The sequence below is a fragment of the Gobius niger genome (genome assembly GCF_951799975.1).
Source record: "Gobius niger genome assembly, chromosome: 16".
NCBI classification, from domain to species: Eukaryota; Metazoa; Chordata; class Actinopteri; order Gobiiformes; family Gobiidae; genus Gobius; species Gobius niger.
This window is the reverse complement of record NC_136867.1, coordinates 26682029-26697672: the sequence shown is the minus strand read 5'-3', so window position 1 is coordinate 26697672 and position 15644 is coordinate 26682029. Positions and strand designations below refer to the sequence as shown.

The 15644-nt window shown below is 41.3% G+C and overlaps 1 protein-coding gene across 2 annotated transcripts in view; it reads right to left on the bottom strand.

Annotated features, from left to right (window-relative positions):
• Nucleotides 1–10719, bottom strand: part of smc6 (structural maintenance of chromosomes 6) — a 30444-nt gene extending 19725 nt beyond the window's left edge. Inside the window, exons 1-5 of one of the 2 annotated variants that reach the window (XM_079573395.1) lie at nt 10573–10719; nt 4074–4228; nt 2810–2921; nt 2627–2732; nt 866–1002 (exon numbers count right to left, since the gene is read on the bottom strand). In XM_079573395.1, the coding sequence (XP_079429521.1) occupies nt 866–1002; nt 2627–2732; nt 2810–2921; nt 4074–4214 (496 nt within the window). In that variant the 5' untranslated portion in view covers nt 4215–4228; nt 10573–10719. Of the gene's footprint in view, nt 1–865; nt 1003–2626; nt 2733–2809; nt 2922–4073; nt 4229–10439; nt 10478–10572 lie in introns of those variants that run through there. The other variant, XM_079573396.1, reaches the window with a different exon arrangement.
• Between the last annotated feature and the right edge of the window lie 4925 nt (nt 10720–15644).

The window sequence follows — 15644 nt, the reverse complement described above, 5'->3', positions numbered from 1 at the left end:
CCCGAAGTAACAACTTTTTGAGCGACAGTGCAGGATTTTAGAGGAAGTTGTGGTGAACAGGTCTAGGGTCACATGGCTGGAACATGTAGGGGGAGGAAAATACTTTTTTTAAACTCCGTATAGTCCCTTTAAGACTAAGACTCTTAACTCCCACCTGAACATTTTCTCCAGTTTGGCTTTACCCAAATCTAAAAGCTTCTTAAAGATAAGCGCCAAAATAGAGATGAGAACGAGATGTAAACAAGGATGAAAAAGAAACAAAAAAGTTACAAAAACGCCATTAAACACTTACAAGAAAGCTGAAAAAATGGTCTAAAAAGCAGAAAAAAATGGTGAAAAAGCAACTAAAACCCAACAAAAAAGCTGAAAAATGTGAAATAAATACAGCAAAAAAAGTGACACCGTGATAACGACGCAGTCTAGCTTACAAATAAGGCATAGAGGCCTAATAGACTGTGAACTCTCCAGTATAGAAGTTTTCAGATTTGGGGAAAGCTGAACATGGAGAAAATGTGCTCGGGTAAGGCGGGAGTTAAGAGGTTAAGGGATAAAACTCAACATTGACCACTGTGTAAAAAATTGATCCTTTCACCTGCCGTGTATCACCTCGAGTTTACAAATTATGTATAAAAGGTACAAACATAGTCTTCTTTCAGAGGTTAAAGGGACTAGACGGAATGTTAAAATGTTAATATTATGTATTTTCCTCCCCTCTACTTACTTCAGCAATGTCCTAATGTGTAGAATGAGCCCAGACCTGTTCACCACAACTGCCTCTAAAGTCCTGCACTGTCACTTAGCATAGAGACTGCAGTTGAAACAAAAAGCAGGTGATTTCTCTGTCTGTTTACCGAGCGACTTTCACCTGTTTTGTTCTTGAGGCGGTACGTCCTGGACCCGTCGCCTGCGATCTTATGCTCCACCGTGATGCTGTCGCCGTAAACCTCCCCTTTAAAACTGTCCGGGCCCCTGTTCCGCAGCTTCAGGACGATATCTGCCGTGCTGAGGAGAGAAGAGACAAGAGGGACAACGACCATTAGCGCTTAAAACAGGAGACTGGAACTCCTCAGGGCTGTGTACTTTCCCCCTGGCTCTTCTCCCTGTACACAAACTGCTGCACCTCCAGTCACCAGTCCGTTCTTCAGAAGGCCCAGCAGAGGATGTTCTGAGGAAACTTAAGCTGCCGACCAAGATCCTGGTGCAGTTCTACACGGCCATCATCGAGTCCATCCTCACCTCCTCCATCACCGTGTGGTTCCCCGGTGCTACAGACCGGGACAAGCATCGACTGCAGCGAATTGTTCTGCTGCTGAGAAGGTAACTGGCTGTGAGCTCCCATCTCTCCAGGACCCGGAGGCGTGTGGGTTGGATCACAGCTGACTCTTCTCACCCTGGACACAGACTATTCACCCTCTCCCCTCAGGCAGGAGGCTACGGTCCATACAGACTCATACCTCCCGTCACATGAACAGTTTTGTTGTCTTTATCATAGTTTAAATTTAATCTTGTAGTCAGTCCGTCCATCCATCCATCCATCCATCAGCAGCAGTCTCAGCAGAGATGCCCAGACTTCCCGATCCTCGCACACCTCCTCCAGCTGTTCTGGGGGGACCCTGAGCATAGACTGTATATAAATGGACAGCTTCTGTTCACTCCTCCCCGTTTACCATAATGACCACGCTTGTGGGGGAAATCATGGCGGATTTACAGACTCCTCCTCCCCAGCTCTGATGAAGCATGTTCCTAAAAAGGGCATAAGGGCGGGATCTTCACCGTAGACTCGGACCTTGCGTGACGTGTAGCTCGCGCTGCTCCAATGCTAACAGTCCGACCCTCATTAAGTACGAGATTTCAAAAATTCTTCTTACCAGCCTGGTTTCTTTAATTGTGACTAACCCAGCGTTATCACAGGAGGAATATCTAGCCTAGTTGAAACTTGTTTTTAACGTGTCTAAAGTCCAATGCTTTTCAATGGGAGACTAGCGGCGATATGGAGGCACTACAGCAATGGCGGCCTCTAATGTCGTGGAAAGCAGAGCAGCCAGCGGCCATTGACCCCGAGGCGACACCAGGCCAGCTCAGAGACATAGTCCCACCAGCGTGTCCTGGGCTTTCCATGAGGCCTCCTCCCAATAGGACATGCCTGGAACACGTCCCGCGGGAGGCGACCAGGAGGTATCCGGAACAGATGCCAGAGCCACCTCAGCTGCTCCTTCCTCCCGGGTAACTGAGCTCCTCACCCGATCTCAAAGGGTGCGCCCAGCCACCCTGCGAAGGAAACTCATTTCGGCCACTTGTATCCCCAATCTTGTAGTCTTATAGTTTTTATAGTTTATTTTTTATCTAAGTTTTGTGTTATATGTTCTATGTTTCATGTTGCACGACAGTTGTTGATACCTGTTCACCAGTAATAAAAACAATTGTGATTCAGATTCAGAAGGACTTGCTGTGTGTACCTTGTTATTTTGGTGTCCATGTTTATAAAAGTCCTTTATCAACATAACAATACAAGATCTTGGTGACAAATGAACATGACATTTACTGAAACAAAGCCAAAGCGAATGTTTGCTGTAGTTCAACAAAACATTCGAGCGTGTTCAATTCAAAGCAACCTCTGAGTCTGTACCTCTCTCCGTGTTTGATGAAATCCTTGAGTGAGAGTGCTCTGTTTGTGACTGTGGCTTTTCCACCGAGTCCCACGATCAGAGCCGTCAAAATGGCGCTCTTCCCACCTGAGAGGGTCGAGACAAAACATAACAACAGGAAAATAAATCTTACACATCTTATTCATTCAGACTGTGTGTCTTACTGCCGTTGTTGCCGACGATGAAGTTGACGTTGGGTCCGAAGTGGAACGGTCCGAGGAGGTGATGGCACATGAAGTTCCTCAGAGTGATGCTCTCGATGATGCCGATGTCGCCCTGAGGGAAACAATAGATGAAGAACAACGGAAACTAATGCGATAATTCATCATTCAGGTCTAAACTACAGGGTTTACACAGAACAACATCACATGGAAGGATTTGGTTTTCTGCGGAGGATGTTTAGTTGCTAAATATTAGAGGTTGACCGATAAATCGGGCCGATATTTCAGGATTTTACAATATTGGTTATCGGCCGATCTAGTGCCGATAAAAGCCGATGTCTCCGGGACCGAAAGTGGTAGAGACATCCCATGCATTGGAAAGTCGGGGCTTTAAAATGAGTCTTGGAATGGTAAATGGTCTCAACTTATATAGCGCTTTTCCACCTACATCAGGCACTCAAAGCGCTTTACAGCAAGGATCCACTCACCCATTCATACTCTCATTCACACACCAATGTACGCAGACACTGGGGGCAATGTGGGTGAAGTGTCTTGCCCAAGGACACAATGACAGTGTGCACTTTCAGGAGGTGGGATTCGAACCCCCGACCTTCCGATCATGAGACGACCCGCTCTACCATCTGCGCCACTTTATTGAATCATGTGTTGGCATGAAAGGTCTCTCGTATTCGGAGACCTTTCATGCCTTTTCATTCATCAAGTCCTGTCTCAGGTCTCAGGTCCGGTCTCAGGTCCGGACCTGAGACCTGAGACCGGTCTCAGTCCTGTCTCAGGTCCCGTCTCAGGTCCCGTCTCAGGTCCCGTCTCAGGTCCTGTCTCAGGTCCTGTCTCAGGTCCTGTCTCAGGTCCTGTCTCAGGTCCTGTCTCAGGTCCTGTCTCAGGTCCTGTCTCAGGTCCTGTCTCAGGTCCTGTCTCAGGTCCTGTCTCAGTCCTGTCTCAGTCCTGTCTCAGTCCTGTCTCAGTCCTGTCTTAGTCCTGTCTTAGTCCTGTCTTAGTCCTGTCTTAGTCCTGTCTTAGTCCTGTCTTAGTCCTGTCTTAGTCCTGTCTTAGTCCTAACCTGGCTAACGCCATGCTGCTGTGTGTGCTCGAATCATTTGGAACTGGGGAACATGGACGAAATTTGCGCATGGATTTGGGAACCAATCAAAGAACGAGGAGGGACGGCAAGATGATGACGCGCTATTCGATATACGGAAGCTTTTAGTTTATTCACGGATTTAAAAAAAGCCCCGGCTGGTCCACTCACTGTGGCGGTGCGTCCGTCGCCTGACGAGCTCCGCCCCCTCAGGGGCGTGGCCTCTGCCTCAGTTTGCGGCTCCAAACTCAAACTCTTGTGCCTTTTGGCCACAGTCACCTCCACAGCGGGTTTCCTCTGACGTTTACTCATCCTGAAACCGGACTCTGAAAGAAAAAACAGCCACAGGAAGCAGACGCAACCACAGCGTTATCTCAGCTCACATGGAGAGGCTGCAGAAGTGCCAGCTACAGGTTACACACAGTACAGAATATTACATCAGAAAAGGGTAAACTTCAGTTAAAATTGAAGCTTTGTGCAGAAGCTCAGGCAGGTTTTGGCCATATCACCCTGCCCTTGTCCCACCCCTTACTAGAAAGAATGTAGGATTACAAAAGTTGTCCATCTTCAATGAAGGTTCTTGAGTCATCCTCTGTACTCTGTAGTTGAAGTGTAGAACGTTTCATCCAAAAGGCCTGGTCATCAAACTAAAGTGTCAGCTCAGTCCGCAGACCAGACATAGACCACAGGGAGGAGTTTCTCTTGGCTCAGTCCCTCCCTCTATTAATGGCTGCTCTCGAAGTTGTCTTATGTTTCACAGGACGATATGATCCTCACGCTCTTCGGGTCTGGGCCGTGAAATCACTCACTTTGTAATAGTAGTTTATATATATTTTAGAACAGTGATATTTTCCCTTGTGCTAAATGGTTGGTCGCGTCTTATAACCAGGTTCAGCGTTAGTCATTTGTTGCTACGGCAGAAAAGTCACATTCCTCCATTGAACATTTGCATGCAGCAGCCAGATGATTCACACTTTGCATAATAGAAAGGGGGGTGGATTATCCAGACAGGAGGTAAGTCTCATATGTAAAGCACTGATGCTGTTGTAGGCTTGTTTTAAAAGTGAAAGGATCCATTACTAGAGCTGCAAACACAATGGATTACATCATCGGCCAGTTTGAAAGTTTGTGCAGCCGACTTTGAATTACAATGTGTGCAAATGTCTCGGTAAAGATGGGATTTATGGTTCTTAAAGGGACTATACGGAGTTTTAAAAGGTCGAAATTATGTATTTTCCTCCCCCTACATGTTCCAACAATGTCCTTTAATATAGAAGGTGCAGTTACACGTATGACCTGAGGCGGCAGTAGTGAATATAAAATGGCGAACTTGCATCCAGCCCCTTTAAAGGAATAGGTCACCGTTTTTACATACTGAGATATGTTCTTACCTTAGCTTTGACGAGTTCTTTAGGACCTGTCTGATCTTCCCCCGTGCCTTCAGTCACGTAAACACAGCGCAGACGGCGTTAGCATTTAGCCTCTCCCTCTCTCCTCTATAGCTCCAAAACTGGTCAAGATAGAAGCTACCAAGCTCTTCCACGTTTTCCCTATTTAAATATGGTTACGTGAAGTGTTACACTACAAAGTATAATTACACAAAATTAAACAATGTGGATTTTCTAAGCGGATAAAAGGGGGAACTATATTGTAAGGCGTAATAATACCAGGAGTAGTTTGGCATCCGCACAGTAAAGTGAAGATTACTGCACAGTAAAGTGAATATTACTGCGCGGATTTCGAACTACTCCTGGTATTATTACGCCTTACAATATAGTCCCCCCTTTTATCCGCTTAGAAAATCCACATTGTTTAATTTTGTGTAATTATACTTTGTAGTGGAATCCATCCATCCATTTTCTTCCGCTTTATCCGGGGCCTGGTCGCGGGGGCAGCAGTCTCAGCAGAGATGCCCAAACTTCCCGATCCACACACACCTCCCGCAAGACATAGTCCCACCACTAGGACATGCCAGGAACACCTCCCGCGGGAGGTAGTGTAGTGTAACACTTCACGTAACCATATTTAAATAGGGAAAATGTGGAAGAGCTTGGTAGCTTCTATCTTGACCTGTTTTGGAGCTATAGAGGAGAGAGGGAGAGGCTAAATGCTAACGCCGTCTGCGCTGTGTTTACGTGACTGAAGGCACGGGTGAAGACCAGACAGGTCCTAAAGAACTCGTCAAAGCTAAGGTAAGAACATATCTCAGTATGTAAAAACGATGGCCTATTCCTTTAAGCTCTAAACCTCGACCTGAACCAAGCACATTTTCTCCAGTTTGGCTTTACCCGAATTTCAAAGCTTCACATACAAAAAAAGAATCAAAAGAGCGACAAAAAAATGTGCCGGAAAAGCAACACAAAAAGAGACATAAACGCAAAAAAAGCAACAAAAGAGCGACAAAGAGAGTGCCGGAAAAGTAACAATAATGCAGCAAAAACGCAAGACAAAAAGCAGTGGAAAAAAAGAGATGAAAAAGAAACAAAAAAGTGACACAAAAATGTGATGAAAAAGCAAAAAAAAAAACAAATCAGACTAGACTAAACTAAAAAGTGACAAAAACATGACAAAACAGCAACAAAAAAATGACACAAAAGCATGATGAAAGCGCCATAAAAAGTGACAAAAGAGCGTCAAAAAATGTGCCGGAATAGCAACAAAAATTGACAAAAAGCGCAACAAAATGCAACGAGAGAGCGACAAAAGAGCGTCAAAGAAAGGGCTGGAAAAGTAACAAAAAAGTGACAAAAACATGACAAAAAAGCAATGAAAAAAAAAGAGGAAAAAGAAACAAAAAAGCCACAAAGAGTGACACAAAAATGTGGCGAAAACTTTTACAAAAATAAGACAAAAACACAACTAAAAGAGACAAAAACATGACAAAAAAGAAACAAAAAAGTGACACAAAAGCATGATGAAAACGCCACAGAAAGTGACAAAAGTCCGTCAAAAAAGCGACAAAGAGCAACAGAAGAAAGTGCTGGAAAAGTAACAAAAAAGTGGTGAAAACATGACAAAAAAGCAATGAAACAAATAGATGAAAAGGTAACAAAAAAAGCCACAAAAAGTGACACAAAAATGTGATGAAAAAGCCAAAAAAAGTGACCAAAAAATGACCAAAAGAGTGACACAAAGGCATGATGATAGCGCAACAAAAAGCGCCAAAAGAGACAAGAGAGCGACAAAAATGCAAGAAAAAAGTCACAAAAACGTGGCGAAAACATGACAAAAAAGCGAGGAAAAAAAGAGATGAAAAATAAACAAAAAAAGCCACAAAAACTGACAAAAAACTGACAAAAAGCGCAACAAGAGAGCGTCAAAGAAAGTGCTGGATAAGCAAAAAAACGTGGCAGAAGCGTGACAATAAAACTATGAAAAAGAAACAAAAACAAAGCCATAAAAACGTGCCGAAAAAGAAAAAAAATGACAAAAACATTTTAAAAATGTGACAAAAAAGCTGCGATCACTTTTATAGGTCTTAGCTTTCAAATGAGGCATCACACTGTTGCTCCCCAGTCGAGAAGCTTTTAGATTTGGGTAAAGCCGAAGTGGAGAAAATGCGCTCGGTTCAGGCGGGGGGTCAGAGGTTAAACGGGAGCAGAATCATTTACATTTTAACGACAACAGACAGAAAAGTCATATCGTCCGAGACCTAAATGTTGAGAATCACATCTTTAAACTCACAGAGGGACTCATTCTGGCTCATGAAAAGCCTGTGTGTAAACAAAGAGGCCACAGCTGCTTTTCCTAATCCTCTGTTGTGCATGTGCAGAGCCTCTCAAAAGTATTCATATGAACTTGAACTTTTGTACATTTTGTCATGTTTACAGCCCTAAACATAAAGATTTTATTTTGATTTTTTTACTGAACATTCACACACAAGTTACAGACAACTGTGAAGTGAAAGCAAAATGATACATGATTCTGTTATTTTTAAAAAAATAGAAAACCGAAAAGTGGAGCGTCATTTTAGCCCATTCCTCTTTACAAAACAACTCAAGCTCTGTCACATCAGAAGGAGAGCGTTTGTGAACAGCAGTTTTCAGATCTTTCCACAGATTTTCAATAGGATTTTGGTCAGGACTTTGACTGGGCCATTCTAACACATTAATATGTTTTTATTTAACCATTCCATTGTAGATTTATCTTTGTGTTTAGGGTCATTGTCCTGCTGGAAGGTGAATCTCCGCCCCAGCCTCAGTTCTCTTTCTGAAAAGCAGCCCCACAGCATGATGCTCCCCCCCGTATATTTGACACTGGGGACGGTGCACTCAGGACGATGAGCAGTGTTAGGTTTGCTCCATACATAACGTTTTGCATTTGGGACAAATGCAAAACGTTTTTCTCATCTGACCAAAGCTCCTTCTTCCACATGGAGCTGTGTCCTCCATATGACTTCTAGCAAACTTCAAACAGGATTTCTTATGGCCTCCTTTCAATAATGGCTTTCTTCTTCCACTCGTTCATGAAGGCCAGATTTGTGTAGATACGACTTATAGTTGTCCCATGTACAGATTCCCCCAGCTCAGCGGCAGGACTTCACAGCTCCTCCAGAGTTATCTTGGGGCACTTGGTTGCATTTCTTACCAGTGCTCTCCTTGTTCAGTTTGTTAGTTTACGTGAACGGCCATGTGTTGGTAAGTTGGCAGTGGTGCTTTACTCTTACCATTTCTGAATGATGGATCGAACAGTTGCTCCGTGAGATGTTTAAATCTTGGGAAATCTTTGTATAACTTAAGGCTGCTTTAAACTTCTCCACAGCTTTATCCCTGACCTCTCTGGTGCTCCTTGGCCTTCATGATGTTGTTTAGTGACCAATACACTCCGACCACAGCTCTGAGGCCCTCACAGAACAGCTTTAATTATACTGAGAGTAGATTACACACAGGTGGCCTCTATTTAACCGTTAGGGTGAGGTGTGAACATTCTGGAGTCATTAGAAATGTTTTAAAGGCAATTTAATGCACTCAGAAAATGCTGTATTAATACTTATGCACTTTTCACTTTTCTATTTTTAGAAAAATAACAGAATCATGTATCATTTTGCTTTCACTTCACAGTTGTCTGTTACTTGTGTGTAAACTTTCAGTAAAAAAATCAAAATAAAAGCTTTATGTTTAGGGTTGTAAACATGACAAAATGTGCAAAAGTTCAAGGTGTATGAAAACTTTCGAGAGGCTCTGTACACATCTGTCCTCGTCTTGCCTGCGGTCTTGCCTGAGGGTAAATCTGTGTAAAGGTGGAGAAAATACACGATCCTGCTTCACGTAAAGTGCTTTGAGCGACATCTCTAACATTAATGACAAGAAGGAAGTTTTCCTTCGTGCAAGAGTTCCTTTTCAGGCCACAGACACACGGTGAACATTTAAGAGGAACTAAGCAAAAACGAAAAAGTCACATGGTGGAGAAACAAGCTCACAGTATTTAGTTACAAGGACTTGGTATAATCTTAGTCTAGGTTTTTGAGTTTGAGTCCAGCTTTAGTCCAAGTTCTATTGGGCTATAATGGACATGGTTTAGTCCAGGCAGGGGTTTAATGTAGATGTTTCTTAACCCCCGCCTGAACCGAGCACGTTTTCTCCAGTTTGGCTTTACCCAAATGTGAAAGTGTCAAAATAGCAACAAAAATGAGGATGAAAACGAGGATGAAAAGTGACAAAAAAGTGGTATAAAAATGACAAAAAATGACAAAAAATGACAAAAAAATGACAAAAATGTGACATAAAAATTACATAAAAGTGACAAAAAATGACAAAAATGTGACATAAAAGTGACAAAAAAAATGACAAAAATGTGACATAAAAATTACATAAAAATGACAAAAAAAATGACAAAAATGTGACATAAAAATTACATAAAAATGACCAAAAAATGACAAAAATGTGACATAAAAATTACATAAAAATGACAAAAAAGTTGCATAAAAAATGACAAAAAAGTGACAAAAATGTGACATAAAAATGACCAAAAATGACAAAAAAGTAGCATAAAAAATGACAAAAAGTGGCATAAAAATGACATAAAGATAACAAATAATGACTAAAAGTGATATTAAAAAAAAATGACAAAAAGGTGACAAAAAAGTGACAGAAAAATGACAGAAAACGACATAAAAATAACAAATAATGACAAAAACTGATATTAAAAAAATGACAAAAAAGTGAAACAAAAGTGATATAAAATGACAAAAAAACATGGTGAAAAACCAAAATAAAATAAAATACAAAGATATCACAAAAAAAGAAAAAAATGTGACCAAAAAGTGACAGAAAAGTGAAAAAAAAGAGGCATTAGGAAGCTTAGATAGTAGTGAAAAAATAGAGGTTTTATTAATTAGAAATAAATACAAGCAGTTTAATCATTGCATTTTTCTAAACAACTGCCATGTCAGATGTTATAACACAAAACACAGCATGAAACTTATGAACAAGTCTCATAAAACGTTATATAAATGCACGCACAATGTTACTAAATTGACAAAAACGCCTAATTTGGCCTGTTCAAGTCCAGAGGTAAAGTTTATTTCCAATCACTGACCTTTATAGTTGCATTGTGCCTGTGCAAGTGTAGTTCTGGAGGAGAAGAAGCACGTTTACCTGAAAACCAGCCAGACCTCATTTCTATTTAGCAAATCATCAAACAAAAACTACAGAAAGCGTGGATTTCTTACCACAGTTGCGATCGCCGTCCTTTTCTCGTCATTTCGGGAGGGTCTGACAGTTCGCAGACTCTTTATATTTTTAGCTTTCGATACTTCCTGTTCGTGTTGTTCGCGTCGCTGAGAAAGTAGGCGTCTCCAAATCAAAACGCGTAACGGAGTGCGTAAAACCAGATTGGCCAGCTCCGGCGCGGTCGTTCGCGCACAGGAAGAGGCTTGTTTATGAGCCTCTAGCGCCTTTGTGAGTTTGCTCCGCGATAAACACTTTGAGAATATCGAGAGAACGACGCATTTTCGCGAAAAGAAGCGCCTTTTTTTGGATGCACGAGGCTGTGTCGACGTCCAGGCGAGCGGAGGAAGAGGAGATCTGACGTGCGCAGCGTCTGTGCAGCAGGTGAGGAGCGCGGAGCTTAGCATGGGAGCTTTTTCATCTGTGTGAACTTTGATTGCAATGTGCTAAAAGTGGAGTTTATGGCAGCTGCTGGGTGGTTAGTCGACTTGTTTGCGTCGAAATCAACTTTATAGTGTCAACTGTTGCATTAGTTTTAGACCTGGGCGAGTTGCAGCATAACATTTCTAACTCTCTCTTAATCAAAAAAGTTTAAATTTAGGCCGACAGTCTCTGAAGCTGCGGGTAAATACACATTATAAACTTTCACTCAATTTAATAAATCTTGGCATATGTTAACAAGGTCACACAATTGGATTGGTGCCATAATTTCAGTGTTATCTCTGCACGTGCTCAACAACTATATCAATAGTAGAACACTGCAGATCCACGTTGGTCTTATTCGTTAACATATTTTATGTTTTATATTGTTTGGGAATCACGGTGGATCTGCCTCGGCTCCGGGTCTGCAGTTTTCCCCCTACTCATAAAAGCTTGTGAAAGAAGTTGTTTGTAATTGTAATGCACAATGCGGCCACTAGATGGTGCCAAAGGGTCACACATGGTGAACTTGTTTTTATTTTATTTTTTATTTTTTATTGAACAGTATATTAAATGTATATATTTCTAAGATATTAAAGCAGTACTAAGTAACTCTTCCCCCTAGAGGCCATAAGCGCAACTGCAGGTGTCGCAGCAAGTTACGATTTTTTAACTTCTTGGAGAGTAAATACTACACTGACAGGAAAGGCGAAGGGACAGAGGGATATTGTACATCCAATTACACAATGGAAATATTTTTTTTCACTCAAACTTGGCTGTAAATACTGTTTAAAGTGACGCTAGCCCGCAGTTAGCTTTGCCCGTTAGCCTGCTAGCTTCTTCTTCATGATTCTATTAGTGTGTATTGGTGGCTCCGGTTCAGTGGCAGTCAAGTTGCAAACATGGTTTTCTGGCCAGAGACACCAGGGGGAGATGAAAGACCCTCCAATCATCCCTTAAACACTTGTATTACCCCCACAGGGACTAGGAAAGGATTTATTAAGGTAAACACGTTACTTAGTACTGCTTTAACGTTGCAAACACTTAGGCTAGGGGTGAAAAAAAATAAAAAATAATGATAATTAATAAAGGAGTAACAACAAAAAAAGACATCAGGAGTCTTAATAGCTTTGGGGTTTAAAGAGGAGCGTATTGATTCTTTTTATATTGCATCATTTCGAGCAAGTAGAGTATAAAAAGGGCATTTTACCGAAAAATTTACATTTATGAATATGAAATTCGACTTTGACAGATTACAAAAATAATCTGATGGGCCTGTTCCCATCTTAAAGGAACAGGCCACCGTTTTTCCACACTGAGATATGTTCTTACCTGAGCTTAGACGAGTTGATGTGCACCTGTCTGGTCTTTGTGCCCGTGGAAGAGCTTGGTCGCTTCCAACTTCACCCCCGTTTGGAGCTTTAGGAATACGTAAGGAGAGGCCAAATGCTAACAACATCTTTGGTTGTTTTGCGTGAATGAGGGCTCACACAAAGACCAGACAGGTACACATCAACTCGTCTAAACTCAAGTAAGAGCATATCTTAGTGTGGAAAAACGGTGGCCTGTGCCTTTAACACGGTCACGTTCCGTTGTTGTTAGTTCGAGTGTGGCAGATAGGAACGGTTATTTGTACAGACTCCCAGACTGAAGCAACACTGACAGTTGTGAACATGAGCTTTTACTAAATGTCTCAACTTGTTGCAGAATTCACAATGACGGCACGTGTTTTCTCAGCCCATCCTGGGTTAAATTTTATTGTTAATAGAAATGACAAAATGACTAATAATGTTGTAATAAAAAATATGTTTTGATTTGGAAAACACTATTGAGGAAGTCTTTTTCAATAAATGAAAAGTAATGAGCCTGACGGGACTGTAGCCAATGTGTTGTTTGTATCCTGATCTCTCATTATGTCAGGGCCCTCTGCTGGACACGTGTGGAATTCTTTCCTTTTATGTTTGTTTAAGCTGCCCCCTAGTGGCTGTAGTGAGCATTCTGGTAATCTGGCGGCACGGTAGCACAGCGGTTAGTGCTTGTGCTTCACAGCTAGAAGGTCCGGGTTCGATTCCCACCAAGGACGGGGCCTTTCTGTGTGGAGTTTGCATGTTCTCCCCGTGTCTGCGTAGGTTTCCTCCGGGTACTCCGGTTTCCCCTACCACTAAAAACATGTACAATAGGCCAGGATGTATGAGAGTGTGTTTGAGAGTGCGCATGGGGGACGACGGATGAAAATTAGCCTAAGGCTACAATCCGGTGTGGCTTGTTCATTAACTTGCACTGTCCCTACCAAATAAACCATAAATGAATAAAAAAAAAAAATATCTTTTTAAAAATCATAACTAGCAAAGGAATGGGCTAGAGACTTCTTGTAGCTGTCGCAGAAGAAATGTATTTATTTTTTGTTTATATTGTAATTTAAGTTGTCCACAAATAGTTCTGTCATACCTGTGCTGCGTTAGTGACCCCTTGTGGTTGATGAGGGAAAAAGCAGAGCGCAAAGTCACGTGTTTAATTGGATAGAGCAGATGGCTTCCGGTGACCGCAGAACACGGACACAAAAAGTTGCTAAGGAAAAGCACGGATATTGGAAACAAAAAAGGGACTGAAAATGGACTTTAACCACTCCTAAATGTTAGTGCAGAAGGCGCACACGGTATGTATTTGTATTGTTATGTATGTGGATGTTTTATTTTACTTTTAAGTTGAGTTTTATTGACAAACATATTGTTTTTGCTCATAGTTTTTCACGGGGGTTGGTCGAAGGTCCAGCAAAAAGAAAAAGGCTGTGACAAAATAAATAACGACAAAAACATCAGTTGGAGCGTGGCTTTATCTGTACGAACAAGTAACTTTGGGAGCAGTTATACTTCTTTTTTGTTTGTTTTTGATGTACTCAGGAATTTATGCCCTACAAGTCGTGGGCCCCATCTGGCCCGCGGGCCTTCATTTGCCCAGGTCTGTTCTAAACGGATCTTTTTTCTCATGTTGTTGCTGTCACTTTAAAAAAAAAAAAAATTATCATCACTTATATCTGTCACTTGTATCTCTTTTGTCTTACATCTCTTTTGTTGCTTTTTTTTTTACTTTACTTTTTCATCAATCCAATCCAATCCACTTTATTTGTATAGCACATTTAACCAACAAAATGTTTCCAAAGTGCTGCACATGAGATCCTAAAAACAGATACAATACTTATTAGCTCTACCACAAAATAAATAAATAAAAATAATAATAATAATTTAAAAACAAATAAACAAATTAACTAAAACCTGCATAAAACAATAAATAGTTCGTAAGTGACATTAATAACAATAAATTAGATAAAACAATAAAATAATTAAAAACATTGAATAAAAAAATAAAATCAACAAGATAAAATAAATAAAAGACACGGGGACCACACAACTCACGCGGTGTTAAAAGCCTGAGAATAAAAATGGGTCTTAAGACGAGATTTAAAACACTCCACTGTGGGGGCCGTTCGAACGTGGAGGGGCAGAGCATTCCACAGCTTTGGGCTGACAACGGAGAACGCTCTGTCCCCTCTGGTTTTCCGCTTTGTTTTAGGAACCACAAGCTGTAGCTGGGCCTCAGACCTCAGAGCGCGCACCGGAGTATAGATTCGGATGAGGTCTACAATATACTGAGGGGCCAGTCCATTCAAAGCTTTAAAAACAAACAACAACATTTTAAAATCAATTCTAAAACGTACAGGTAGCCAGTGCAAAGAAGCTAAAATAGGGGTGATGTGCTCGCGTTTTCTGGCTCCTGTTAAAAGTCGTGCTGCTGAGTTCTGGACTAGCTGCAATCGGGAAAGTTCACAGTTATGTCTGTTGCTGTTTTGACGTTTTTTTTTTCCCAAGAGGCTTTTAGATTTAATAAATCTCCAAACTGGACAAAATGTGTCCAGTTTAGATGGGGATTTAACCTGGCTAACACCATGCTGCTGTGTGCGCTCGAATTATTTCGAACTGCACAACAGCCTGGGGACCATGGCCGAAATCTCCGGTGGATTTGGGAACCAATCACAGAGCGAGGAGGGACGGCAAGACGATGACGCGCTATTCGATATATGGAAGCTTGTAGATTATTTACGGATAATAAAAAAAAAGTTTATTTACGGATCCAACGTGACAGCAGCAGACACGATGGTATTTTTTGATCAAGCTTTAGACCTTGTTCTAAATAATTTAGCTCAAAAGTTTACAGCGGGTACGTCATACGTCATCTCATACGATGATACGATTGGCCATGGCTACGTGCAGACGCATGAGACTTTTTTTTTTTTTTTCGTATCGCCCAATAAACGAGTATGGACGATCGTAAACCACACCTCTCCTACGAGAAAATGCATTGGTGGTCCCCAGACTAAATATCACTTGTGATTTTAGTCTGGTGTTAGCCAGGCTAATGGGGATTAAGAGCTTAAATAATTTCACATCCTTATACATCATATTTTTTATAACACTACATTTCAATTGTTTACTGCGTATTTTATGTATTTTTTTTACTAAGGAGTGAAAGAAAATGTTCCAAATAGATTTTTTACTTATGTTTTTTTATTGAATAATTCATATTTACTACTAAAAAGATCCATATTTTTTGCTGCTTTTAACGACTTCATTTTGTGTATGTTTCTAGGTCACTACAT